The 27,306-nt window shown below is 38.3% G+C and overlaps 2 protein-coding genes and 1 long non-coding RNA gene across 5 annotated transcripts; 2 read left to right on the top strand and 1 right to left on the bottom strand.

Moving 5' to 3' along the window:
* The first annotated feature begins 3,547 nt into the window (after positions 1 to 3,547).
* LOC103705825 (U-box domain-containing protein 4-like) lies at positions 3,548 to 8,096 on the top strand. Its single transcript, XM_039134387.1, has 2 exons — positions 3,548 to 3,909; positions 6,915 to 8,096. Exons 1-2 carry the CDS (start codon positions 3,614 to 3,616, stop codon positions 7,765 to 7,767), a joined length of 1,149 nt encoding a protein of 382 aa, XP_038990315.1. The 5' UTR covers positions 3,548 to 3,613; the 3' UTR covers positions 7,768 to 8,096.
* A 105-nt stretch (positions 8,097 to 8,201) lies between these two features.
* On the top strand, positions 8,202 to 10,770 carry LOC103705871 (probable aquaporin NIP-type). The gene is made up of 5 exons (XM_008789755.3): positions 8,202 to 8,711; positions 8,799 to 9,020; positions 9,790 to 9,987; positions 10,108 to 10,169; positions 10,381 to 10,770. Exons 1-5 carry the CDS (start codon positions 8,601 to 8,603, stop codon positions 10,589 to 10,591), a joined length of 804 nt encoding a protein of 267 aa, XP_008787977.2. The 5' UTR covers positions 8,202 to 8,600; the 3' UTR covers positions 10,592 to 10,770.
* A 4,966-nt stretch (positions 10,771 to 15,736) lies between these two features.
* LOC103705823 lies at positions 15,737 to 27,020 on the bottom strand. 3 transcript variants are annotated; one of them, XR_005515226.1, is made up of 4 exons: positions 26,871 to 27,020; positions 24,581 to 24,778; positions 20,778 to 20,887; positions 15,737 to 20,556 (listed from the first exon to the last, which is right to left on the bottom strand). It is a non-coding gene; the product is annotated as an uncharacterized LOC103705823 (long non-coding RNA). The 3 variants fall into 3 exon arrangements; XR_005515227.1 differs by lacking the exon at positions 24,581 to 24,778; XR_005515225.1 differs by lacking the exon at positions 26,871 to 27,020 and having other exon boundaries at positions 24,581 to 26,847.
* Between the last annotated feature and the right edge of the window lie 286 nt (positions 27,021 to 27,306).

A 27,306-nucleotide genomic window follows, 5' to 3' on the forward strand; every position in this document is an offset into this window, starting at 1 on the left:
ATAGCATGTGAATAAAAATGCTTGAATAAATTGTCAAAACCCGTGCGGACGTGTGTTTAATTCCATATCGGTTATTTGTCGAGAAAATTATGGGTACTTATACAAGATCAAGAATCCTAACCATTTTAGGTGAGATCTTGCATTGTTGCAAATGGTATCAGAGCGAATTTGGCACATAGCCTATGTGGACTAGGAGATATTATAGCCGGATTCATGGAGGTTGATCACAGGTCTATCATGATATTTGTGATTAGATTTGAATGGATTTAAACTCTTAGCCTGATAAAAACGTCAGAATTTGAACGGAGGAAGTATGTCAGAACTCGTGCGGACGTATGTTTAGTCCTACATCGGTTATTCATTGAGAAGATTTTGGATACTTATATAGAATCAAAAATTCAAATAATATCTTTCGGTTAGCTATTTTAAATGAGTTCTGGGCTGTTACTTAAATGATTTAAGACATCAGTAGTTGGGACAAAGCTGGGTGATTTTGGTTATAATACAGTAACTTTAAGGTGCACTTCTTTCCCTATTGAGAAGGCAGGCGAATTCACACCACCATGATGCTTCAGTTCCAACGCCCGGAAACGAGGGAAGGAGTGGAGTCTAAATCAAGTCCATCATGTGGCCCCCATCCTTGGCTTGGTCCACCTGTGTCTCTCATCACTCATCCCTGCCGCCCATCAAATTAAGTTGGGTATAAATGTGTGGGTCCCACAACTAGATCCTAGGTCCTGGGTCCCACATGACCGACCACGTGCATCGCGGGGGAGATCCAGGTTTCACATAAGCAAAGTATTACACGATAATTACGTTCGCTGGACGTAACACCTTCTCCTGCCCTTTTTTTTTTAAGATTTATTTCAATGTTATTTTATTTTGCATGGGCGTAGGCATAAAGGAAAAGAAAAAGGGAAAGGAAAAGAAAAAGGATCGGATGCTTTTTAACGTCCGTTTGCTTAACAACCAAGCGAGCTCCCGGCCTCGACCATAACCGTCCCTTTTTTTTTTTGTTTGGCTAAACAACCATAACCGTCCCTTGGCTAATAATTAAATAGCCCTTGGCTTGTTTGGCTTCCGTTAGGCTGCCGTCATGGAGGTCCACAGAATTATTGGGAGGTTTTGCGGATGGATCCTTGACACAAACTGTATTTGCAGATAAGCTCTTTACTGTTGTGCATTTACATTTGACCTGGCAATTATTTGAATGGTTTACATATCCACCCTTTCTAAACTAACAAAGCATTTATTCTGTCGGCGTGGTTCTGAATTTGTTTTTTTTTTTTGTTTTTCTTTTGGTACATACTTGGAATTTGCTGAAAGTGGTCGCATTACTTATACTAATCAAGAAATAGAACTCCTACAACATTGAAAATTTAAGTTAGACATTATTAAATGGTTCTTATTCAGTACATAAATTTGGCATCAATATCATGTGTTCATATTTGTTCCATATTGTTTACTTATGTTTCTTTGAAGAATGTTCACTGCTTAGGCATTGTTGGAGAACTCTTAATAACCGATAAATCTTTCTTTTTAGGACAAGTGGACGCTGTGCATGCTCTAAATTATTGGGTCTTTCCAATAATAAAATCTCGGAGTTAGAAAAATATATTATTCATTCCAAAGAGGGGTCGTACGCCTAGATGCCTACATGGATAATTATGCATATAAAGGGCATTTTGCCAAAATGGTCTCTTTTTTTTTTTTTTGGAAGAATAGCCATTTTTTGGTTTTGCAGAAATAATTACTCTATTTTCTTTTAGATCAAAATGTCTCTCTTCATGTCATCTCTAGATGTGGGAAGAAAAGATAGAAAATGAGATGATAATTTTTTGGCTTGTATAAAATAATATAAAAAATTGATAGCATAAGAAAAGAAAAAATCTCCAATAATCCTCTTCTCTCACTATCCACCATCGTCGACCATCATCAACCATCTTCCAACTGACGATCTACATTGCCATCTACTACCATTGTCATTGATCTCCAGCACTATTCAACATGATCTATGATCTCAACCATTGGCTTTCATCATTGAGAATCTCCACTGCCATGCACTATCATCCACTATCTCCAACAATCTCCATTATAGCCTGCCATTATTCATTATCTTCCAATTAGTGATTTGTATTACTGTTCACCACAATTGTCATTGATCTCCACTATTGTTCAACATCTTCTTAGATCTACTATTGATTTTAGTAGCTGATGGTCGCCACTATCATTCAGTACCATTTACCATCTCCAATTATCTCCGTCACTATCCATCATTATTCACTATCTTCACACTACAACTATACATCACCCTCATTAATTTTTACCATTATTGTTAATATTTTCACTATCATCCACTATTGCCAACAATAGCCATCACTACCTACCATCGCTCACCACCTCTTTTAATATTCCGACAACCCACTATCTCTTACGATCTCCACCGTCTCTATCTTCTGCTTGTATCATGAGATAACATAGCAACAGATATTTTGGTTCAAAATTTGGAAGAATAATCTTTTCTTTCTTGCAAAATATGACCATATAGTAACTAATTTTATAAAATACCTATACATCAGCATGATATGATAAAATTTTTTGCCATATGACTTCTTACCGCTAATTTTTAAGATTATATTTATGTGATAAGTTTTAAAGCTGGATGAAATTATTTATGAGCTTTATTTAAAACTCTCCACTTTTTCTTCCACAAAAAGAACTGTGTAGATACACAGCTAGATATGATCTTTCACATAATTAAATTATATAATTTGATGAATATGCTTTTAGTTCGAGGAGAGGAGATGCTCTTATCCTTATTTCTTGTGTTAAATTTGATAGTCTAAAGGGAATTTATGTGTCCAATTGTAGATTGGGATATAAAAAACTTAGCGGTCTAAAAGTGAGGAGCCCAAAATAGAAGAAAGAATCTTTACCGCGGTAAAATAGAGACTGATTGCTCTTCCCACGGCGGCAATGTTTTCTGGGGGCTCATCGATATTCGTGCTATCGAATCAAAGGATGTTCCCTAAAATATCCAGATCCTCCCTCTCTTTCGCTGCATTCCGAAAAAAGAAACACAAAGTTTACGAAATCTGCAGCGGTCCGATCATGATCAAGATGTCACACCGAAGGGAGTCGCTGCGAGCCTCGCTGGACCGCCGTGAGGTACACCTGATGACGCGTCGGCCGTCGAGCTCCACAAAAGGGGATCACGGGGACTACCCACCACAAACGGACGGTCCACAGCAATGCATCGTTCGACCGTCCTCATGCTGGCGCTCACCTTAACCCCGTTAATGGAAATCCCGAGGAACCACCAGATCAGGAGTCCCTCAATAACTCCCAGACGTGTGATGCTCATTGTAGGGTCCATAACTGCCGAACACAGACAATAGGAGAACTTCGGTCAAGCTAGTCGAGACGAGCCACGTCCGGATAACTAACGGAACGATGACGAATCGTCGGCGCCGTTATGTTCGACCGTTACTTCGTATAAATGCTCCCCCAGGCTCTTTCTTCCCTCCCCTGGCTCCGCTCACCGCTCCAGGGGCAGAGAGAGAGAGAGAGAGAGAGAGAGAGAGAGAGAGAGGAGACGAATCCGGGGAGCGGTATGGCGTCGTCGGAGGCTCGGGTCTCCGGCGAGGGTTCCGTCGATGTGGGCGTGGAGAGGGGGGAGGCGGCGGCGGCGGCGGCGCAGGGGATCATGGAGCGGATCCGATCGGAGGACGTGGAGTGCCGGATCCAGGCGGCGAGGGAGATCCGGCGGCTGACGAAGACGTCGTCGAAGCACCGGCGGCAGCTCTCCGGTGCCGTAGAGCCCCTCATATCGATGCTCATGTCTGGGGACCCGGAGTCCGGCGAGACCGCCATACTTGCCCTTCTGAATCTTGCCGTCAAGGACGAAAGGTGCGAGCTTTGGTGTTCTTCATTGTAAAAAAAAAAAAAAAATCTCTTTTCATATTTTGTTTTATAATCACTTATATTTGAACTTTATCTTATGTTTACTCTTTTTGTTTTAGTCGAGGGGGAATAGAGCTTTGCGTTGTTCTTCTGTCTCTCTTATTCTCTCTAGCCTTTGGTACTTTCCTTCTTTTTGGGAAGTCGGCGTAAGTGAGATAATTCGAAGAGTTTCTAATTTTCTATGGCTATTGTTGCAGTCCTGTTTGTTAAAGCAGTTGTAAAATTTTGCAGTTCATTACTCACTTAAGTCTGTGGAAGGATGCTTGCAAGCAACACAAGCGATCATGTAATGGGATGGCTTTATTTATTTCATTGAGGATTATTTGGTGAAGACATCTTATAAAAACATGCTATTAATCCTTACACAGCGTGCAGGCCCTAATCAGTTTATTTATATGCCAAAAAATTCGATGGGAGCTAATATCTCTCACATGGGTTACGCTGTCATCATGATGCCTTTAATTTATATATATATATATATATATATATATATATATATATATATATATATATATATATATATATATATATATATATATATATATATATATATATATATATATATATATTAGTTGTGGTATTTTTGTGTCGAGAAATTCAGAGGATTCTTCTAGATGCACTTGTCTTTGAATGATGATGATTTGCCATGAGCTTCTACTAAGTACTTAGGCATGGCTTAATTATTTCTTGGAAGTGATATGAGGTGAATCTATGGTAGAGATTCTTCGTCTATCATGTATTGAAGTGACATATTTTAAAACAAGTGATCATGCTTAAAATGGACTTCTTTTCGGTCATTTGTTCTATTTCCAGACAAGCAAATAGATTCTTTTCCCCTTTATCAACATGTCTTGCAGGACTTTCTTTTAGCAGCATTCATTTTTTGATTAATTACAAAGAAGGTATTGAGTCTTAGTTTCCCCCGTGGCTTATAGTTTTCTGTCTTAGATATATATGCTTCCACTTCTTCTACAGTCTAGACTGCTGCCAAGTTTTTGGAAACTTAGAGGGTTGTCTCCTTTGGTTTATTAGAGAACAGGTGTGATGATGTTCAAAAATGACTAATTATGAGTAGAGTGATTAAAAAGTCGTATCTTTGTGTATGCGTATGTGCATGCAAGAGAGAGAGAGAGAGATGTCGGACTTATATGTTCCAAAGATCTCCCTGGTGACGTGAGCAGGTGGGTGGCACAGAAGAAGACTAGCAAAGGAAAGAGGAAAAGACAAGATGCTGATGATTTCTGGAGGAAGAAAAAACAATCATCTTTTGGTATCATTACAATCTGAAAGCATTCGGCATAACAAAGAGGAGAGAGAGTGGAAAGAAAGAGTCAACTTCTTCTCCATTTAAACAAGTTGTTTTGGCATTTAGATATCTATAAAAATTATGAGGTCACTCTATGTGACTAATTTGGCTGGTTCTTTGTCACCGACTTTCTTGATTTTATAGGAGACCACTCTTGCCATGACATCAGGATGCAACCACAAATCTTGTAGGCATACAGGCTTGTTGAGTCACATGGCATTCCAGTACATCTCCATCTAGTATGCCCACGTTACATCCATATGATTTGCTCTCTCTCTCTCTCTCTCTCTCTCTCTCTCTCTGTTTTTTCAGCATCATGAATCCGGGATCATTATGTTTCCTGATTTTATAATTGGAGAGATGTTCCCATACACTTTATCATGCTGTTTATAATTTAGAAAAGATATTCTCTTGTTCCACCAATAATCTTCTAGTTACATAAAGTATGCACTTTATGTGTGGGTCTTGTTGATGAATTTATTAACAGCCACTCGAACTGTGATATAGAAAGTGACTTTTAACTCATGGGGCAGTTTGTACTTTACAGAAGCTCAGAGTTATCTATTGATGTGAATTGTGTTCAATTTTCAATTCAGCTCTTCAGCCTATAGTTTGTACTCTTTATCATAGACTGCATTATTACCTCTTTGTCTGGAAATTATTTCTATGTTTATTTCTTGCTACAGTGATGCATGTACGAAAGTTGCACAACCAAGGTAGATCTTCATACCTGCTGGCTGGTCTTCTAATTTTTACTGCTGGTCCTCGTCTTCCCATATTTCCCTTCACTTGAATTTCAGCACGTATTCTTATAACGTATCAAAGCAAGCTTTCTTGGATCATACCTCAATCATTTAGGCTAATGGATGTCATATGGCATGTTATTGGTGGTGAAGTAAAAACAAGTCATTGAAATATCATGTCTATGCAATTCTACTATCATCCTTCCATTTACGCCCTTTAGCCTGGTTTTGGACTGTGTCCGAGAAAGAAGAGAGAGGGGGGGGGGGGGGGTTGGATTTTCTTACTATACTGTCAATAGTCATTTGTCATATATTCCTCGTCGTTGGCTAGTCATAGTATGCTGATTCATTGACCTGTGCAATTATTGCTGACTAGTGCCAGGCATTCAAAACCAGAATGTGTCACTGCAAACTTTCTCCCTTCAAAAGATGGTTTTCTTGACAAACTTTGGTAACATCACATATAACTCTTATGTGTAGTTGAAAGAACACAAAGGCTAAGGTGATAAAATTGTTAGCATGATTTTACTGATATCATCGGACTTAACTTCTTCTTTTACTGATATAACTCTTATAATTGGCACATTCCCAAATTGTTTAAATTCTCACACTTCTTGGTACTCAACTATTCTCTATGCTCTGCATTTGTACATGTTGGTGAGTTGCAATAATTAATAGCTGTGATGATAATTATGCTGGGTTCAGTCTTAGGACCACAATAATCTGATATCTACTGAGTTTCATAGCAATTATATCCATGAGTTTGTAATAATGATGGAGTTGTCATTAGAATTTTTATAGACTTCTGCACTGTCTTTAACTTTCTAAATGATTTCTAATGTAACACCGATCACATTCGTATAAAATCTTTACTGAATTCAATGTGAACTTTACATTTGCAGGAACAAGATAAAGATAGTGGATGCTGGTGCACTTGAGCCACTTATTGGATTCCTGCAGTCAACAAATCTAAGCTTACAGGAGTATGCCACTGCTGCTGTCCTTACCCTCTCTGCTTCTTCCTTAAACAAACCCACTATTAGTGCTGCTGGTGCCATTCCCCTCCTTGTCAAAATCCTTAGAGATGGAAACCCACAAGCCAAGATTGATGCTGTTATGGCTCTCTACAATCTCTCCACAATTCCAGTTAATCTCGGCACCCTCCTCTCAGTCCGATCTATTGCCTCTCTGATCAACTTGTTGAAGAGCTGCAAGAAATCCTCTAAAACAGCTGAAAAATGCAGTGCCCTTTTGGAATCATTGGTGACCTTCGATGAGGGGAGGACTGCTTTGACAGCTGAGGAAGGTGGAGTTCTCACGTTAGTTGAAGTTCTCGAGGAAGGCTCTCCCCAAAGTAGGGAGCATGCGGTAGGAGCCCTCCTGAAAATGTGTGAAAGTGATCGCTGTCGATATAGAGAAGTAATTCTTGGAGAAGGTGTGATTCCTGGTCTTCTCGAGCTCTCTGTTCAGGGGACACCCAAGTCTCAATCAAAAGCTCGTGCACTCCTACAGTTACTGAGGAACTCCCCATATTCAAGGTCGGAATTGCAGGCAGACACTCTCGAGAACATAGTGAGTAACATTGCCTCTGAGATAGACGGCGACGATTGTACAGGTAAGGCGAAGAAGATGCTGGCTGAGATGGTGCAGGTAAGTAGGGAGCAGAGCTGGAGGCATTTGCAGCGAAGGGCCTCCATGCGCGCTCCAACCGGGCTGTCTCTTGGCAACTGCCCTTCTGAAGTCCCATCAAAATGATCGATCGCTTCATTTTGGTTTACTGTCTGTTATCTTTTTATAAGAAACAGATTCCAAAAATAGAGGAAATAAGGTAGTAGGATGATGCCAGTCCAGGCCATGATGGTATCAGGTGACTGGTGGAATTGTTGATATTTAGTGGGTCCTATGTTGTTTTTTTACGTTTGTGTGGTGTCGTGGATGAAGTGTTGACAGAATAATAAACACTCAGCTTCTTTGTGCAATAGAATGTCTGTTTCGCCAGGTTGTTTCTTGTGTTTTAAACATTGTAATACCACAAGATTCATTTCAAACATTTATGAATAGTTGAACCAAGTCAATGCTCTGTTCTTGCTTCTAATAATGATGTAAAATTTATCACCTCTTTCTTTTATCGTCATGGAAGATCAAATGCTGGTAGGAAGCTTCCATATCTATAGTAAATGCCATTAATCTTGTTTTGAAGTTATGCATATAAATGGCAGCATGGAGCATTTTTGTCACTAAAATGCTTGTAAATCACAATTTCATATGTTTACTGTGGCATCCCCCTTAAAATATGCATTTAGATAATATGGCTCTTCCATCTGTCCTCAGATCCCATTCGATCTCCACATAATCCTCTGAACCATTAACTGAGGACTCCATAAATAGATAACTAACTAATAGTTTATATCCATAATTTTATCCTCTCGCCCTGTTAAATCTGCTATGAAATTTCTACCACCAACCAAAAAAAAGGGAAAAAAGAAAACTCGTATAAAAATTCTCCTCATCCTGGCATCTTATTTTCATAAACCTTCTCTCATTGCACCAATCTTCTTCTTTCAAGGAGAATTTTGAGCTCTTCGGCTATGACTTCGTCATCCAATAGCAACATGGAAGAGATCACCAAGGTGGAAAATGGCAGCCGCGACTGGGATTCAGGATTTTGTTCTGCCGCAATGGTGAATGTCACACAAAAGGTATATTTTTGGCATGCGAATGCGACATGTTACAACTGATGATCTATGGTTTATGTTTCACTTACTTCTGTACAATGACATGCACAGTTGATTGCGGAGGCCATTGGAACGTTTTTCGTGGTCTTTGCCGGGTGTGGATCGGTGATTGTGAACAAGATGTATGGTGAAGTGACATTTCCAGGGATTTGCATTACATGGGGTTTAATTGTTATGGTGATGGTATACTCGGTTGGTCACATTTCTGGAGCTCATTTTAATCCTGCTGTCACCATTACCTTCGCAGTTTTTAGGCGATTCCCTTTGAAACAGGTTAGTTGATAAAGAAATTTACTTCTTTCTTTGTTTGTTTTGATTGATGGTTGTTGTCGAGGCAAGAGTCTAAATGGCCAATATCTCTGTCAATCTCTGGAATCTTGGTGACTACGATATTGGTTTTTATTGTCGCAAAAATTTAAAAAGAACTGAGATATCATGATGCTGGATTAATATAATGATCGATACATCTAAATATAATTTGATAAATGAAATGAGATATCCTACCCTCCTTCCTTCAATTACAGACTTAAGAAATTATTTTGGATAGAGGATTTATATGATGCCTTGTCCTTGTTAGTTCAAATTATGTTATACTTAGTAATCTTGCTATACTCAATAATTCACTTGTATCAAGCAATTAAAAAATGGTTAGATCAAATTAATACTTATAGTCCATCAAGGTCTAATGGGGATAACTTGCCTACTTGGACCCCAGCATGATAACTAAGCTAGTTTTTAGTCTTGCCATTTTAATTCTGAAAAGTTCTAGTTACAGTATATAACAATAAAAAGAGAGGGAAAGAAGGCCACATACTTTAAATGCATCTCAAGTTCCTCACCCTCAAAATGAGGTTCTTATTTTTCTACCCATACATTGCTCATCAAAAGTTATATAGCAACTGAGAACAAGTGGAAGCCCGGCCAAGAAACAAATTTAAGGTGAGATCAAGTTCGTATCTCTTGTAAGAATACAAGAGACATTAAATTACAGAAGTATGCAGTGTAAAGTTTAGCGATTGTTGTATTGTAAATGCACATGCAGGTGCCTTTTTATATCCTTGCACAAGTAATTGGGTCCATCCTTGGAAGTGGAGCATTATATCTGCTACTGAGTCCAGAGGCTGAACACTTCTATGGAACAACTCCAGTTGGATCACCAATTCAATCTTTTGCCTTTGAGATTATTATATCTTTTAGCTTGATGTTTGTCATATCAGGCGTCGCAACAGACACTAGAGCAGTCAGTATTCTCTTTATTTTCTTTTTCAGATTCTTAATGAGCATGGATACGATTGGGAAAAAAGCTTAAGTGATTAGAATATTTCCTCTAAATGTCCATATTTACTTGCGTGCATTGCAGATAGGGGAGTTAGCAGGAATTGCTGTTGGATCCACTATAGTTATAAATGTCTTCATTGCAGGGTAATTTCTAATCATCTCTCAATTATAATCTGTTCCACCAACAAACAAAAAAAAGAGAGCTTTTCTTCTACTCTACCTCGTTGTCCTTTTAGACATTAAATTAGCCATGGTTATTTTGTAGATGAAAGATGTGCAACGCCCATCAAATTCAGTTCATTAAACTTTACTTTTTTGGTCAGTATGATAATATTATTTTTTTTTTACATGTCAGGCCAATATCAGGAGCATCAATGAACCCTGCAAGGACCCTAGGACCAGCCATAATCATGAATAACTACAAGGCAATTTGGGTCTATATTCTTGGACCCATACTGGGGACTTTAGCTGGAGGTTTTACTTATAATCTAATTAGATTCACAGATAAACCGCTGCGAGAGATAACAAAGAGCTCTTCATTTCTCGGGAGCATGACTAGGAAGTAAGGGATGGTTAAGATGTATGTAGTTGGTCAAAAGGTATGTATGTCCTGTGTTTGAAGACCAAAGATTTGGCTTTATCTGTGTGTATATGTTCACTAATCACTACGTTTTCTTCCCCATTCTGTACTAAATATGGAGGCACTCTGTTTTTGTGAAGCAAAATGTTGCTTGGTTTTAATTTCCTTCTTTCTTTCTTTCTTTATTTTGTTGCTGGACTAATGAGAGAAATGTCTTGACATGCCAAAAGATCACTTGTTCATGACCAATCAAAAGTGGACTGGCCCAGGACTGTTATAGCCCTGCATTATAATTTGCATTATGAGACATGCCATGTTGAGCATAGGATAACACCAAATATCATTTTACAATGTGTTCTGATTTTTTGCGATTGCATTTGAACAATTCGATCATCGGTCTCATTGGAATTGGGCAGACCTCGATGCCGGACTACTCAAATCGCGGGACACGGTTGGGAAAACCACAGACATGGCTGTGGCTAAAGATGGTTCAGGTAACTACAAGACCATCAATGAAGCATTGGCTGCTCTCAAGCAGCGGCAGAGGGGAAGCAGGGTAGAAATCTACATAAACTCGGCATGTACAAATAGTATGTAGAGATGGGTAGGAGACTGGGGAACTTGTGATCACTTCTGAAATCTCGAACTGCATTGCACAATTTCTCTTTTTTTTCTTCTTTCCTCTTGCGAATAGTAGATAGTAATTTCTTATCATCATGTGAACTTCAGAACTAGTTGTTGAAATAGCGTGTCAAGTCTCAATCAGGAGTGCCTTAATTATCTCCAACTAATAAAGGTATGTCCCAAGGATTTAGCATTGTGATAGGCCCAAACTCGGGAGTTGCTCGATCTTGGTGGCCATTGGTGTGACTTCACACCCACCAAAACTAACTTTGAACTATCTACTTTTTCATCTTCTAAATATCTATTAGGTGTCTATTTTTCTTCGCAGTGATAGGAACTACATGAAGGGTCTACCTGGAACCTAACCAATTTGACTGAGAAAGAGACCTGAAATCAGAATCCAAAGCCTGTCCCTTGTTAGATTGGATGAAACAACTTATGATTGTGGGTTCAAGCCGGTGGAGACCGATGCAAGACCTGAACTTAACGTAGCTCGTGGAAACCCCCAAACAATTAATATAAGGATTGACATGATCATGATGTTTCTAAAACTGAAGAAAAGAAGAAAAGAATGCTCTTCTATAAGGGATTTCCAGAAGAACATTCGTGTTCACGTTCACATTTTGCTGATACTGGTCTAAGATTCTAAGCCCATCGAATTATTATTATTATTATTTTCATAACTTCATGGACGGACCATATTACGGAACAAGGCCATATTTCATGATTCTTTTGTTGGACGGGTCGAATGATTAGACCGACCATACCATTCGCATGAATCCATCACCCTTGTGCCTCAAGGAACAACTATGGTCCCAAGTACATGCAAAGATAAGAAGGAAAGACGCATTTCCTATCGAAAGCATTGCACCCTTCTGTTAAAGTAGTACATAAGAGAAGCTTAATTCATATTCTCTGACAATTCCCTTGTCAATTTTAATATGATGAGTCTCCTAAGAGTAAGCATTCATCACCTATTTTATTTGTCATTAGCCCAACTTTAGCTAACCTACTCGATCGAGCACTTTGCCTTCAGAACTTTTACCAAGGGTCGACCTTTATGATGACTAAAGGCAAAAAAAGAAAAAGAAACAAAGAAAAGCACCCACCTTCTCCTCCCTTCACCTCTTGATCGCCAAGACTCTTTCCACACCAACTACCTTCTTCTCCATTCATTTGCTATCATAAGAATCTACAGGGAAAAAAATGTATATCTAAAAAAGTGCATGTAAACAGAGAGAGTGAGTTCCAACATATTTTCCATGACAAATACAAATTCACTAGCAAAACAAGGGTGAATAAATCCAATAACAAAGACAATGTCCATCAAAAAGGAATCAACCCCAAGGCCATTATGAGCGAAGCCACGATCAAAGCACCAAGAACATTGTTCGGCAGAGGAGGGGCCTTGGAAGCCGATGGGGGTGTCTTGTAGTACCAAGGGAAATAAGGCAATATTGGGTTAGGAGGAGGAGGTGCAGGAAAATTGACGTATGGTGGTGGATTGTATGGAATATATCCGGATGGCGGTGGAGGATAACTCCAGTACTCCGGCGCGCTTGGTGCAGGAGGTGGATAGCCCGATGTCGGTGGGTTCGGGGCTGACAGAGGCGGCGGCGGGCAGTTGGTGACCGACGGCGGAGGAGGGAGGCATGGATACGGGCATACAGGAGGGGAGTTGTCCTCCGAGACCGACGTCGGAGGTCTCGACAGGAGAATTAAGAGGAGGATGGAGGTGGAATGGAAGAGTTTGGATGGCATGGTTTAGGTGTTAGGAGGAGAGAGGAGGAGGTTGAGAGAAGGGAAGGTGACAGTAGGAATGGTGAAAGAGGAGGTGAAACGTAGGGGAGAGTACATTTGGAGGTGCAGGTGGAGCGGGGAGGAGCGTTTTGTGTCTTATAATATGAAATAAATAGTTTTTATTGTTAATTCTCTTATCATTAAATTGGTGCTACGTACGGGAACCAAAGAATAAGACTCTTTGTAAGCTAATGGAGTCATGGTCCCACAGGTAGGTGAAGAGGTGGGGTTTGTTTGCTGTGTATGTGGGAAAGTGTGTCCCACAATTGAGTGCGGATTTTGAGTGCTTTCGAGTTTATTTTTAACGGTAGTAATTGCATGCTAATAATATAACGTAACGTCTACGTGGGGGTCAGGGTGCAAACTTTTTATAAAGAATTGATTGATGGGGTCGGGAGATACGGCGATGCCCGGCGCCAGTGTCGTTCACGGGACCATACGCTGTTTGTTATGTTCTCCAAAGAAAACCGCAAAATCCCTTGCTCCGTGACATTTGGATTATGGCGAGGGATGGATGGGCCTTTCGGACCAAGCATATTTACCGTGAAAGTAATGGTGCTGCGGATTGGGTAGCTGCGTATGTAGCTTCTCACTCCGGAGGCACCTTATGGAGTGGCGATGGGGAGTTGCCTTTGGCACTCCGAGGTTTTTATTTTCTGACTTTATTGGGTGTATCCGGTCTCGTCAGGTCTGATCCACCCGCATTAGCAAAAAAAAAAAGAAAAAAAAAAAGAAGACCGCAAAATGCAATCCCGGGAGTTTCTATCACCCAGCAGTTCTTAGTTTCTATTGCTTTCTGTAGTCTTCTTGATAGTGATGCGACTGGCTGTGCTCAAATAAAAATATTTTGAGTAGCCGACCCACCAAAAAAAATACTGCAAAATAGATCAGCCGACTTTTAATCTGTACCTAAGCTATAATTAGCTTCTTCAAATGTTTGAAGTATTGCAATTTTGTTTTTCTTAACCCATAGCTCTTGTTCGTCTTCTTATGCCTTTCAGCAGATTATATTAAGTATCAAAAAAGATATCGGACGTGGTATGAAATTAGTTGCGTACATAGGCGGTTTTCTGTTTCAAAAATTCTCTAAAATTAGACTCTTCTCTGAAATTTGGAGCTTGCAGTCATTCTAAATTTTGTTTTTTTTTAAGTCTCATTCGGATGTGGAAAGGGGTACAACATACAGCTTGGTCTTCTGAGATCAGTAAAACAAAACTCTTCATGTTCAAAAGAGGCTGGTATGGCAGAAAAGTGTTAGTCCGGAAATCTCCATAAAATTTCTTGAAACTTTCAGGCAATAAATGCTTTAACTTGTTAGTCTGGATGAAGTTCTTTTCTCCACTGCTTCTTCTTACGAACATTAATATTTTCTGTCCTGATTATCAGACACTTGGTTTGGAGCCATTTAGCTTCTTTTTCCCGCATATATTTCTCTCCTTTCTTGACAATATAAGTCATTTCTGCTCCTTATTTCTGTTGTAAATATGATTAATCTTTAATAAAAGCTGGATAGCTCTTTTGCATCCTGTTATGTAAAAAAAAGAAAAAATAATAATCCAACTTGCTTTGCAACCTTAACGAGTCAATAAAGCCATTGTCTTAAGTAGGCTAGTCCATCGCTCATTTAAGATGCCGAGATCCCGTACAGTATTAAAACTAAATAATAAATAATAAACTCTCCAAATCAACAATTATTCTTTTTTTCTTTCAGAAAACCATCTTACATTCATTTCCCAATAATATTTTATATACAACAATTTGTATGCATACACCACTCCCATCGATTCAAAACATGAACCAACTTTCGACCCAATCCTTTAGTTCGATCTAAACTCTTGTCGAGTTTGGTGCTCCTTTCTCCTTCCCACCTAAACAATCATTGAAAGCAAGAACGAAAGATTCCTCACGCCACTTGAGGAAGAGAACAAAGCCTTGAGCTGTACCTTGTCCTACCTTACTATACTTCTAGCTAGCATGCCCGAATTAAAGAAAAACTTTTGTGTAGGGATCTCTAAACTTATATTCGTTTCCTAACTAGATGACACTCATTGCCTCATGGATGAGGCTAACTCGATGTTTTAATTAGAATGAACAATTAGAGCCTTAATCCGAGCAGTTGGTGCCTTGCTTAATTTTGAGCATGATGTTAGTGATTTCAGTATAGCTTTGCAGAAAGCATGGTTTGAACTTGTCCTAATGTAATCTTGCCAGGCCTCATAGAGATCACCAACTTTGCTCCATATTTCAATACATGTGCCAACTTTAATTAAAGCTTTGGAACATAAATTTGAAACAGGCATCACTGGGACCTTGACAGGCCTTTCGCTATTCAGGGCCATCCCCATCCAACAAGCTTCCTGCACTAAGTTCTCCCTTCACAAAATTTATGTTATTATAATAAATGATGCAGTGCAGCTGCCCCTCTCTGTACTCCATTTCTTCTTACCCTCAGCCTTTCAAATAAATGTGATATGAGACTTTCTCCGTTCCTTGCAGAGCATGGATGGTGGCCTACATGTTGGACATAGGTTTATATTTTAAAAAGATATCATGCTCTCTCTCATTCCACTACCACGCCTTTGTTCCACGGACCTAAACTCAAATGATTTGAATGGTTACCCATTCAATAGCGTGACAATTAAACTATGGAAAGATCTTAAACTATCAATAGATGCATGTTCACTAGGAAAAGATAGGAGCTAGTTCATCACAACCCATGAGAAGACCATGGCTATCATATAGGAATTTTCTTGCTACTTACATCACACTCACACACACACAGAGAGAGAGAGAGAGAGAGAGCATTGTTCACCATTTCAGCTTAATAGAAATGGAACAACTAAAGAACTTTATTCTAAATGAAACCATCTCGGAATCAAGAGTCCCTCAAATTATTACATACACTATGCGGGAATTAGGAGAATAAAAGAGTAGAACACGAACCTATATTAAACTACTGCAATATCACAGATTTTTAGCTCCCACAGCGTCCTCAGAACCACAAGGCCAACAACCCACAGCCCGCCAGCAACGGCAACCACCATGTAGAAGAACTCAAGCTAGCCCCTCCAAAATGGTACCCACCGTCCACCGGATATAAATGTCCCGGTGGGCCGAACCAATACGGTGGAGCAGGGATATACGGTTGCGCCGGTGGCGGCGGACAGAATGGTGGTGGAGGATTCACAGGCTCAGCTGGTGGCGGCGGCGGTGGGAGTGATGGCGGCGGCAGGCTCGGACTACTGCAAGGATTTCCGCACGGCGAGTCACAAGTGCACTTCACCTCCAATTCTCGACCTCGAACAGACGCCGCACCACCATCTTCGATCAAACCTGAAGCTCCCACGACAATCAAAGTTATCGGCAGCAGCAGTTTCCAGCATGGATGCACCATTTCTCCAGCGTGGATAATTATAATTCTAACCTCAAACTCCCCTGCTTGCTCTTCTTCTAGTTCTCCTAGTTCTCCTAGTCTTCTTCAGTTTGGTGCATGGACTTCTTAAGAGAAGGAAAGGGTAAGGTGACGTGAAGCTATGTCCTCCTTCAAATGGCCTTGCCTGCCTTTGAAAGCGATCCTCACGTGGGCTGCACTGCTTTTTAGCCCAATGGGCTTCGGCTCATCCCAGCATTCCCCACTTTTTCAATGTGTGGAAACCATAACAGACATGGTGCAGACTATTGACCATTTGATACAGATCGGAAGGTTGTCGGTGGTGTCGGCCATGGTGATTGGATGGTGCGCCTACCAACAAACCAAAAAAAAAAAAACACAAAAAGGACAATGGAATTGGATTGACCCGATGACTTCAATAGTTCAATTCTCCTTTTAAGATGACTAAATTGACCTCACAATGATATCTCTAGGTCCTTCAAATTTATACTGCCGTTATGGTAATTATATAAGGGCTATCATATCAGATCATACTGTAGACCATTTTTCCATCCTAGTAAAGCTAAAATATTTTCAAAATATTGTGTTCTCAATCCTATCTTTGCTCTGTTACAACAGTTGTAATTAGCTTTAATGATGGCACACAACAAAAAGCCATTACTTGGTTTGACAACAACTCGGAATTAATAATAAAAGTTGTGTTTTAAATAATTTAAATTAATGATCTTAACGAATTTGATGGTTAACATCTCTGCAGCAAAATAAGAACAATAATGGATACAAATATGTTTTGAACATATATAAAACTAATAAAAATGTTTGTAATTATCACAGAAACCAAGTAACAACTGTCATGATTGTTATATAAAATTCTTATATACTCCTAATAAATATGCAACACTTGTTATATTTAGACCATTTTATTATATGCATGCAATATAAAGAAAGTACCTTGAAACTGTTAAAATTAGCATTATGAATGCATGGCATGCATACCGATCAACATGTCAGCTCAAAACACTTGTGTTTGTAACTCAAGCAAAGGAACATCTGCCTTTTGTACAATTCAGTTGCCCAACAAGAATGGACCGAATTGATCTCATAGGTTTTGAGCATGAAAAGGACTAACTAGAAAACGATTAGGTCCACAACAAGTCAAAAAAACTTATATTTCGACCGAAACAGAAACATAACAAGTGAAAATGTTTCATCGTTGATTTCTTCAGAAGTAACACTGAAATCTTTGTTGTGGTGTCTCCATTAGGCAATTAGTGTCTCACCGGTATGACTAACCAATTGAAGGCGAAAGGCTGAATTGATCTCGAAAATTTTGAGTTTGTTTAGTCAAATCTAAGCAACTTTGAAAATTAACCAATTTGACTCTACTCAGTTAGATCCTGATCGACTTAAGCTAGACTTGCCAAGAGCTGGCTTGAGACTTGCAGCTTGTTTTGTCATGATTTATAAAGCCATCTTGAGTGACTGTTCCGAATTTCACAAGTACATGCATTTCATATTTACATAAACATGATCCAGTATTGTTATTATTCTTAAATTTTAAGTTAAACATAATGTATATTTATTCACAAATTTTTGTACATGACAGATGAAAAATTGATTGAAGCCTCTAAGACTGCCGAGACCTAAGGGAAAAATCAGTCCATCAGGCATCTGGATTTTCTGCTATGCCATATATTTTTTGCTGGCCTGTTCTTTAATAAATGATTCCCCTTAGTGGTGATTTAGGTGGAAAAAAGGTTATGGATCGACTTGACCTCTCAGCAGCCCTGGCTTGAACCCTCGACCATTCGGCACGAAGGGTATTTGTGTGAGAAATGAAGTAGAGGGCAAACAATCATGTACTAATTAAACATGCTTCAGTGGCCAGCACTAGGGTTTTGAAGACATGGGTTGAATGATTGGATCCTATAAGAGAATGGAACAAAAGAAAAGGATATGATAGAGACACCCCACCAGCCTGCTGCTATTAGGGTAGAGAGGATTAAGAAAAGACAGGAAGGGTGGGGTTGAAGGAAAGGGGCAATTGGAAATTGGAATCCAAACAGGCATTTGATTATTGATGGAGAAAGGAAGCCCGCCACCAACCTTTTCCACTCAAAAGCATCTTTAGTCTTCCCTTATCTTCTACAGACTTTGAAAAAATGAACATGGGTGTGCACAATTTTCTACACAACTGTTTACTCATGATCTGTGAACTTTCAGTCCTCATCTTAGCTTTCTTTCTCTAAAGGTAATGTTTCAATGCCAATTTGGAAATCTTCAATTGGTTACCAATGCAAATTTTTTATGGTGAAATGTTAGCTATACTTACAGATTGCGTCTTGAAATGTGCGGAGGTGTTATTACTTTCATAGCATTAATTGTTTGTTGAATCTGCAAGTAAACATGACTTACTGGACCATGTTAAACTTTGAGTATGCCACATAGAAATATAACATGTGAATTTAAACAAAACTTTTCAATTCTAGGATGCATAATAGGTGAATCAATGAATAGATTTTTGGGGTTAGTTCTTTGTCCTACGTTCTACTAATAAAGCTTAATAAGTAATATAAGTTGCACCACAGTCATGTATTTGTCACCAATTCTAATCACCCTTCAGATAAACCTTGAAGTCTGAATCACCCCTACAGCACCTGAACATGTAACAGATACAGATAAAGATCAGATGTCGCCCACACTCGATGGCTATTTATTCTTCTGAATCAGAGATTGATGAAAAAAGAAGAGATCATCATAACATAAGGCATGGTCCACCTCTTACTCTCTAAATGGAAGTGTGGTTGCCTCATTATCCTTCCACCAGACCACCCTCCGATTGATCTATATCAACAACCAGCACCACCAATACATCTTCATCTCCCTCTAGCCCTCTCTAAAAAGTGAAAACATTCTTGAATCCTAATAATGTCATCATAAATAACAGCTACTCGGTCGAAGGCAAAAGTGATAGAGAAATGATTAGATGGAGGACCTTATCAGCCTAGTGCCTTATCTAGCTACTGTTTCATATGCGATTGTATAATTTTTGTAGGCCTATACTCCTGCAAAGTAGTACAGTTGTTATTTGTAGGAACAAAGGCAATAAAACTTTAATTCCAAGCAATAGGCACTTCTACCATCATTAGAAATTTGATAATAACACCAACACCAACCTTCTAACTAATTGGTTGACAACTTACAACATAAACCTTCATCCGACCTTATGCTGTATTGATATAGATGATCCTTGACATTAAGCAAGCAATTTAATTATTGCTCGTCAGACCTAACAGGTGAAAATTTGTCCCTGGTCCTCCCATCTTTAGCTGTGGAACTCTTGATGTTAAACTGCTAACAAACAAAAATAGGATCATCAAACACCATCAATCAAACACATTTATTAACAGAAATCTTCTCTATTCACTGCAATTTCAATTTCTTTCAACCTGAACTATCAAACTAATTGCTCAACATCTCCTGGTTCATAATCTAACACTTAGTAACTGCTGCTGTACCTGGATGAAGATCCATAAAGAATTGAAACAAAGAAATCTTGTTGTACGCGAGATGAAAGTGGGCAGCCTATTCATTTCCATAGAGTTCTCAAGGCATAAGATTCAAAATTTCCCAAATTTAATCTGCCTATTATAGGTCTGAATAAGAAATAGAATCCTGCAGTGTCATCCTAGTGTCATGTCCCAACTGTTATGTCTTGGCAGCATTAGACCTACAGAACATTGTAATTTGATGCAGATTTACACTAGTTAAGCTGAATTATTGGAAACCTCACAATTATTAGTAACCTATTGCTAGATACTGTTTATCCCTCATCTAAAGACTGTGGAAGACATAGGCCATTGTGCAATCCTGAGAATCCCAAAGAAGATGAATCAACCAAGCAAGGCTTAGGATACTCCTTGATTGTAGTTCCTGACATTTCACCCCAGTGAAACAACATGCAAAATTTTGCTATCTACTCCACTTTAGTTTTTAAAGGAAAAACAACAAAAATATTGGTGTGCACAGAGGTAAAAACAACCAGAAGAGTCACGTGAACAAATTGCACAAAATTAACTTTTTGAGGCTTGAAGGCTCGCAGCAGTTGCTATGATACCGAGGTATCCTGCACCAAACTGAACAAGGTCAAGGTCAAAACTGGATGCAACATATTAATTAACAACCAAAAAGAATGATAGCTTGGATGCAATATAGCATCAACTGGATCTAAAACAAGCAAAGAGAGTTACAGCTAAGTGGCCTTTAATAACGAATATCATTAACAATCAGAAACAGAGGCAGAATTCAATTAAAATGAAGTGAACCTCAATCTGTAAAATCAAGATAGCAGAAGGACCTCTTTTGCTGAAGATGTGGAGCAACGTGGAATTGCAGAGTGATGAATCTGCAGGAGACTTCAGGCATGATTCAGGCTCAGATAGCTTGTCATGGTGAAAGGCACAGATGCTGTAATATAACAGAGGTCACCGGCTTCATACAAAATATATAAAAAATATTCTGTGGGAGTCTTACACATGTTGAAGAAGGTTATACAACATACTTATAGTTTAAATAAAAATATATAGTCGGGCCTCCAATTTTTTTTGTTAGACTTCCAGATATTTGAAGTAAACAAAGATAAATAACAAAACACTTCAGTAATTGAATGGCAGTGGCCAAAGTTTCTTCTATGGCAACACCAACTTCCTTTAAAGAAATCAAGCAATAAAGATGGATAACAACATATCTAGAGCAGTGGAGCACTATTTAACATTTTGTGCAAATAGACTTTGGGCCTAAGTTATTGATAACAGAAAGTGTTTATGAAAGTTCCAATGCTCATTTATAATCCTTTTGGCTCTAAGCTACTGAAGGCACTTACCCATGAGAATTAGTGTGGAATCTCAACATTTTCTACTAATTCTACATAAAATTTGCCTAAAATACATATCCTATTGAAAGAAAGCTAGGCATTGCACATCCTACATGGAGTTTAGAGCCTTGATATCGAAAACTAAATTGATAAATGAGAGGGCAATGGTAAATGCTTCATTACATACATAAGATACTGTTATAAATGTTAATAAAATATTCATGGTGAATCTCATAATTGAAAAAGCAAGGGATAATATAGCAGCAATAAGGCACATATAAATGGAAGCTATATTTAATCTTGAATGAGACATGTAAAAATCAAACATAAATGTAGAATATTACAAAGCTATACGGGGCATATCATCAATGTAATAATTTTGGTGATCTTTTATACAAACCAGAAAAAAACATAAAGAATCATCAGAAGATACACCTCGGCAGTGAGAAGATTAATATGTAAGCTAAACAAAATAGAGGATCACCCTTTCTTCCTCTTACAAGTGAATTTTTCTTTTATAATTCCAAGAATTTATGGACTTCTTGGAATATTGCTCTGAGATGGTCCATGTTGCTTGGGATGTTTGTTACTTGACTGCAAAAGCAATAGGGTTTAACTTCAGTAGAACTGCATGAGACTTGATAATCTTAGATATCCTGTACCTTCCTGGTGAAGCACCATTAATGACTAATAACTTCTTGTTTTAAGTGTAATGGAGGGCCAAAGCACTATTGATGAGTAATATCATCTAATATCTACTAACTAAAAATCTTTTGTGGATCCCTAAGAATAGTATTAATAGGCGACTGCTATTTTATACATTATAATGCATACTTCTATATAACTACATGTGATTGATAAGGTGTACATGTGAAAACATAATTGTAGACATTAAGGTTTAGATGAAGATGAGCATAAAGGTCTTCATTGCTAAGCAGTCAAATACTAGTGTTTGTTGTGGTCCATGGCGAAGTAATGGAAGCTCAGAGGATAAATTCGTGGCACTAGATAGAAAAGGCATTGAGTGGCCAAAAGACATTAGCTACTATCATTTCTAATAATATGTTGACCGTTGCCATTTGAATGTGCAAATATGGAATGGAACAGATTTAGGAGTTGTTGCTCAATTTAACCTCGAAAGAGGCCCTCGAATTAAGTTGTTGAGAGAAGCCCTCCATTGATTGGCCAAGTGAGCCTTCTGCAAGGTGTCTTTGCTCAAGTGACCGGAAAAGAAGCCCTCCATTGAACTTTTTAGCGAGTCTTCGATGAAGAGGCCTTTAAACAAAATCAAGGTGTCTTTCTTTGCTTGAGTTGGCACCAGGCAGTTGTTTGGAATAGTTCAAAAAGGTATTGGTTAGCCCCTCTAATATCCCACACCTCAGGACTGTTTCAGGGAAAGTTTAATTCTCAAGCATAGTTTGTTTTGGTGGAGTAATTGCTGTAGTGGGATTGATCTATTTCAACTGGTTTTGCTATATACGCTCATTTTTCAATAAATGAACCAATAATGCTCTGCTCAACACCAAGAAAAGTGGAGGAGATATCTCATATGTACATTTTTGTAACAATAAAATTATGGAAGATCAAATTTTTTCATGCATCGGAGGTTGTACATGCCATGAAAGGAAAAAATGAAAGAAAGAAGAGCTGGAAATTGTTTATATAGAATACCAAAGGAAAAGCCAAAGAGCATGGTAAATAAAATGAATCTTTTTCATGGAAGATATAGGTAACAGGACGTTTTTGTACATGTGCTGATGGAATTACATTCAAACAAACTAAAAGAGAACTATATCAACGTAACAAGCAAATAGTGTTGCTGACTGGTTTGCTGGTTTTATTTTGGAGAATGATGGTGTAACAACCTAGGACCTCACCCAATAAGGCTAGCCGGAAGATATTATTTAGGTTTTTTTGGCTCTGTATAAGTACCCAAGATCCATTCAGTACAAAATCGATATGGGACTAAACACATGCTCGCACGAATCCTCACATGCTCCTCCCATTCAAGCCCTGGCATCCTAGCTAAGCTAAGGATCCAAATCCATTTATATAAAAATCACAAGCACCATGATAAGTTCGTGGTCAGCCCTAATGGGTCTGTGTTGCAGTGTTTTCTACTCCATATAGGCCATGGGCCACGACTATTCTGATATCATTTATAACAATCTCACCCAAAAAGACTAGCTGAAAGGTATTATTTGAGTTTGTTAGCTTTATATAAGTACCCAAAATCTACCTAGTGTATAACTGATGTGAGACTAAACACACGCCTGTATGGGTCCTCACTAATGGAGTGATTATATGGATTTCTTTCTTGTTTGACATCATGATTTTAGCTCGTGTTGTTGCTATGGCTGTCGTCATGTTAGGACTTTGTTTTTGGGCCTCATCTTGCTTATCTCAGAGTAGCAAGCTAATAATATGGACTGAACACATCCATAGAGGGTATTGGAAGTAAACGTCCCTCATTAAGTAGTCAACTGAACCAACTAATGAGGAAATGGAGAGTCACTATACAACTAAATGGACCAGCTTTATAGAATTTTTTGTTACCAAACAGTAAGATAAAAGCCAAAGAAAAGCCTAGCCACCATTTTGACATCACACTTATTTTCTAGAATACTGCCTTTTTTTTTTAAATCGTGCCAGTTTCATTAAAAGTATTGACTTCTTTATCCATGAATCAACTTGCATATAGAAATAACACTTCCAAGAAAATCCAAATGCTCAGGCAAAGTCATCATAAGCAACAACTCTAGAACTATAGAATTTAGAAATGGTGCAACATTACCCACACCACAAACAAGTTTTAGTAGAGACATTGCTCGAGTCATCAAGTAACACAACCTCCTCCTTGAGCTCTAATTAATCTAGTTAAACATTAAGAACTTTCTGATATAGCTCAGAAAATATCAGAATTGAAGAAATTTAAGATTGACCTGAATTTTGTTGTTCAAGGTGTATGCATGTATAGGTACTACCAAGGAAATAAATACAAGTACAACAAAATCAAAGATGAATTCCAAAAAAAGTAGATAAGCTGACAACAACAAAAGATAGTTCGAAGAAAAATCTGAAAAAAAAGAATAGAATCATCTAATACAGCCATTCCAACTAATCCTGCAAGAAGATATACATAGCATATCTAAGTCATCTAACCAGCAACAAACATCAGCCAAGATAGGACAAAATCCAATCCACACACAATATAAAATATAATAAAATATGTTATTTTTACCCTTCGAAACATATCACAAATAACAAGTGAAAGACTCATCCCTGACCTGCATTATCAGATCGCGCAACTTGCAGTCCTACAAGTAATGAGCTACTCTCCCACCTTTACAAGGAAAATCTCAAAGGTAATCTACCACAGCATTGCAGTTGCACCAATGAGGACAAAGTAATGAAAAACCGAAGTAGATGACAATGACACATGCAGAAAAGATTAAGACAGCTTTGGCAAGGCGAGGTGTTTGAATCTGCGATAGATATAAGAAAAGAGGAGTAAAAGATCTAATCTAACTTGAATTATAGTTGGGAGCAAGGATTTAAAAGAAATCTTACAGTAATACCAAAGGTAGCCCATGGTAGAAAAGTTTCACGAATAAGCATTGATAAAGCCATGCCAATACCACATTGTTGGTGAAGGATTTGATGGTTGTAGTGAAGGTAATATAGCTTAAAGTGATCAAATAAAAGATCAATAAAAAATATGACAAATCCCTTGTCCAAATTGTGGTATAGGAAAGAAGCAGTTACAGCCTTATTTTTTCTTACTTACAGATACAGCATTTAAGAGCCATCGCTAGTCAAGAAAGCCATGGAAATGCTTGGACTTTTGATGGAGCTTTCCAATTGTGGATCTTTTCTCAAGGAAAAAGGACCTTGGTCCACCATAAGTTTATGCTAAAGTCTAATAGCGGCACTCGCTTGTCCCTTCCAATGTTTGATGTTTTCTCTTTCAAAATTCAGCTCCTACCCAAGCTTAACAAGAAAAGTCTTCCTACCTCAACAATCTATTCATCAGTAAGGCTCCTATGGTTAAGCACATATTCTTACCATTAGCGTTTGTCCAATAATCTCTAGCAACAGCATCCTAGTCATATGTAATGGACAAAGATCAGGAAGCTTACCTGAAAACTTCCTCTCCCCAGACCATGGACCAATCTCAAATGCCATTTGACCCATTTTTAACCTTAAAACCAACATTAGACATTAAAATGTTCTATCATCAAGACAATATCTTTCCAAGAGAACACAATCAATCTCGCAGTAGCTGACTTACTTCTCTTTGCAATATATCCAGTACCCACTCATGTATAAAACTTCTAATTCCTAAAGCTCCCTATTTTAGCTTTGTATACCATGTCAAAAATGATCATGTTTGTCACTCCAGATATACAGTTATTCCCAGTTTAAGCACAATAAGAACTGGTGAATGCTGCATGATTGTATTGGACAAATCTGCCTTATATCAAGTGTAATCCAACCACAAAAAAGGGGGAAAATATAATGGTAACTAATTAGACACCGATCGATCCTCTCAATTAGTGGGTTCAGATGGTGTTTTCCTATTTCCTCAACCCAAAGGCAAGCCTAGATTTAATTGGAAGCCTCTTAACCTCACAATGAGTACACCCCAAAAACAATTCTACTATCCTCCATTCTAACCGCAATCAAAAAAACTCCTGCTACAACTCATTCAACTCAATTCTTCATTTAAAAACTGAATACAAGAATTTTCCTTTAGTAAATTAATTTAAGCCAATAGTTATTGTACACAAACTAGAGTAAGGGTATATGATAAAATATATAGAAATATTATATATGGAAGAATTCCTACTTGATATCATCATACATTAATGAGTTGCATTAGCATCACCAAACATTGTATCGAGAAAGTAAAAATGCAAGAAAGAAAAGTCACAAATGACATTATCTAAAAAAGAACAACATTAATGGCCTTTTACCAAACAGGTGCAATATGGGCCTGATGGTATGTCTTGCTAAAATGCCTATTACACATTTTCAGAGCATTTGGTTTCTTTAACCATGTCTCAACGAAAACAGCTTAACCATCACTATAACCATCAAGGCTAATAACAAATATAATTGTTTGTAAAAAAATATAAACATCATCTTTACTAAAGAGGGGGCTTTAACATTGGTCTTGGCAAGCCTCTTCCATATGCTCACAAATTCCAAGAAGATATATATATTTTTTAATTTTTACAGAACAAGATATTCTTAACATTGCAGTATTGCACAATGCCAGAGAAAGGGCCATAAGTGTCACAAGATGTAAGGATATGAAGGCAGTATTATCTACGAAAAGAGTAGAAAATAAGATCACGCCTTAAAAGTCTGCGTAAAAAACAGAAATATAAATGTTTTACTTGGTTTTATTTTTATCTTAATTTTTTTGGGTTGGGGGTGAATTTTTGCACATGACATTTCCAAATCTAAATCCTCGTAAAAAGACATTACCGAATCTACCAAAGCCAGGCATTTTTTCGTGAAATAAAAAAAAAAAAAGCAAATGAAAACCATGAACATGCCGGTCTTCTTGACCTAGCGATTGTAATGATTGCGCCGCCGGCCTCGATCGAACGCCTTGAATCCGAGAAGAAAGCCCCCCTTCTCCTCTTTTCCTTCCACCGGTAAGCGGAGCCAAGAGAGAGAGAGGGCTTCGCGTGCAAGGTGAGCCGTACGGAAGTAGAATCGGGCTTTCCGCGTCATAAGATATTTGGAGAGTCCATGGCAATATTAATATGTTGCAAGGGGTTTTATGCAATAATGCCTTCCTAGAGAGTTTTGAAAGTTTCCTTTTGGTACAAGAATTTTGAACTCTTTGCCGACATCACTTCATGCCTCGTGCGATCATAGACACGGACCCCCATGGAAACTGATGCTGCACAAAGATTTTAGAATTTTTTTGACTAACTGAGAAAAAATTAAGCTAAAACCATTTCTTCCTTAAATTGTGCTGTCTTGGGAACTCACTTCA

The sequence above is a fragment of the Phoenix dactylifera genome, chromosome 15 (assembly GCF_009389715.1).
Source record: "Phoenix dactylifera cultivar Barhee BC4 chromosome 15, palm_55x_up_171113_PBpolish2nd_filt_p, whole genome shotgun sequence".
Classification (NCBI taxonomy): Eukaryota; Viridiplantae; Streptophyta; class Magnoliopsida; order Arecales; family Arecaceae; genus Phoenix; species Phoenix dactylifera.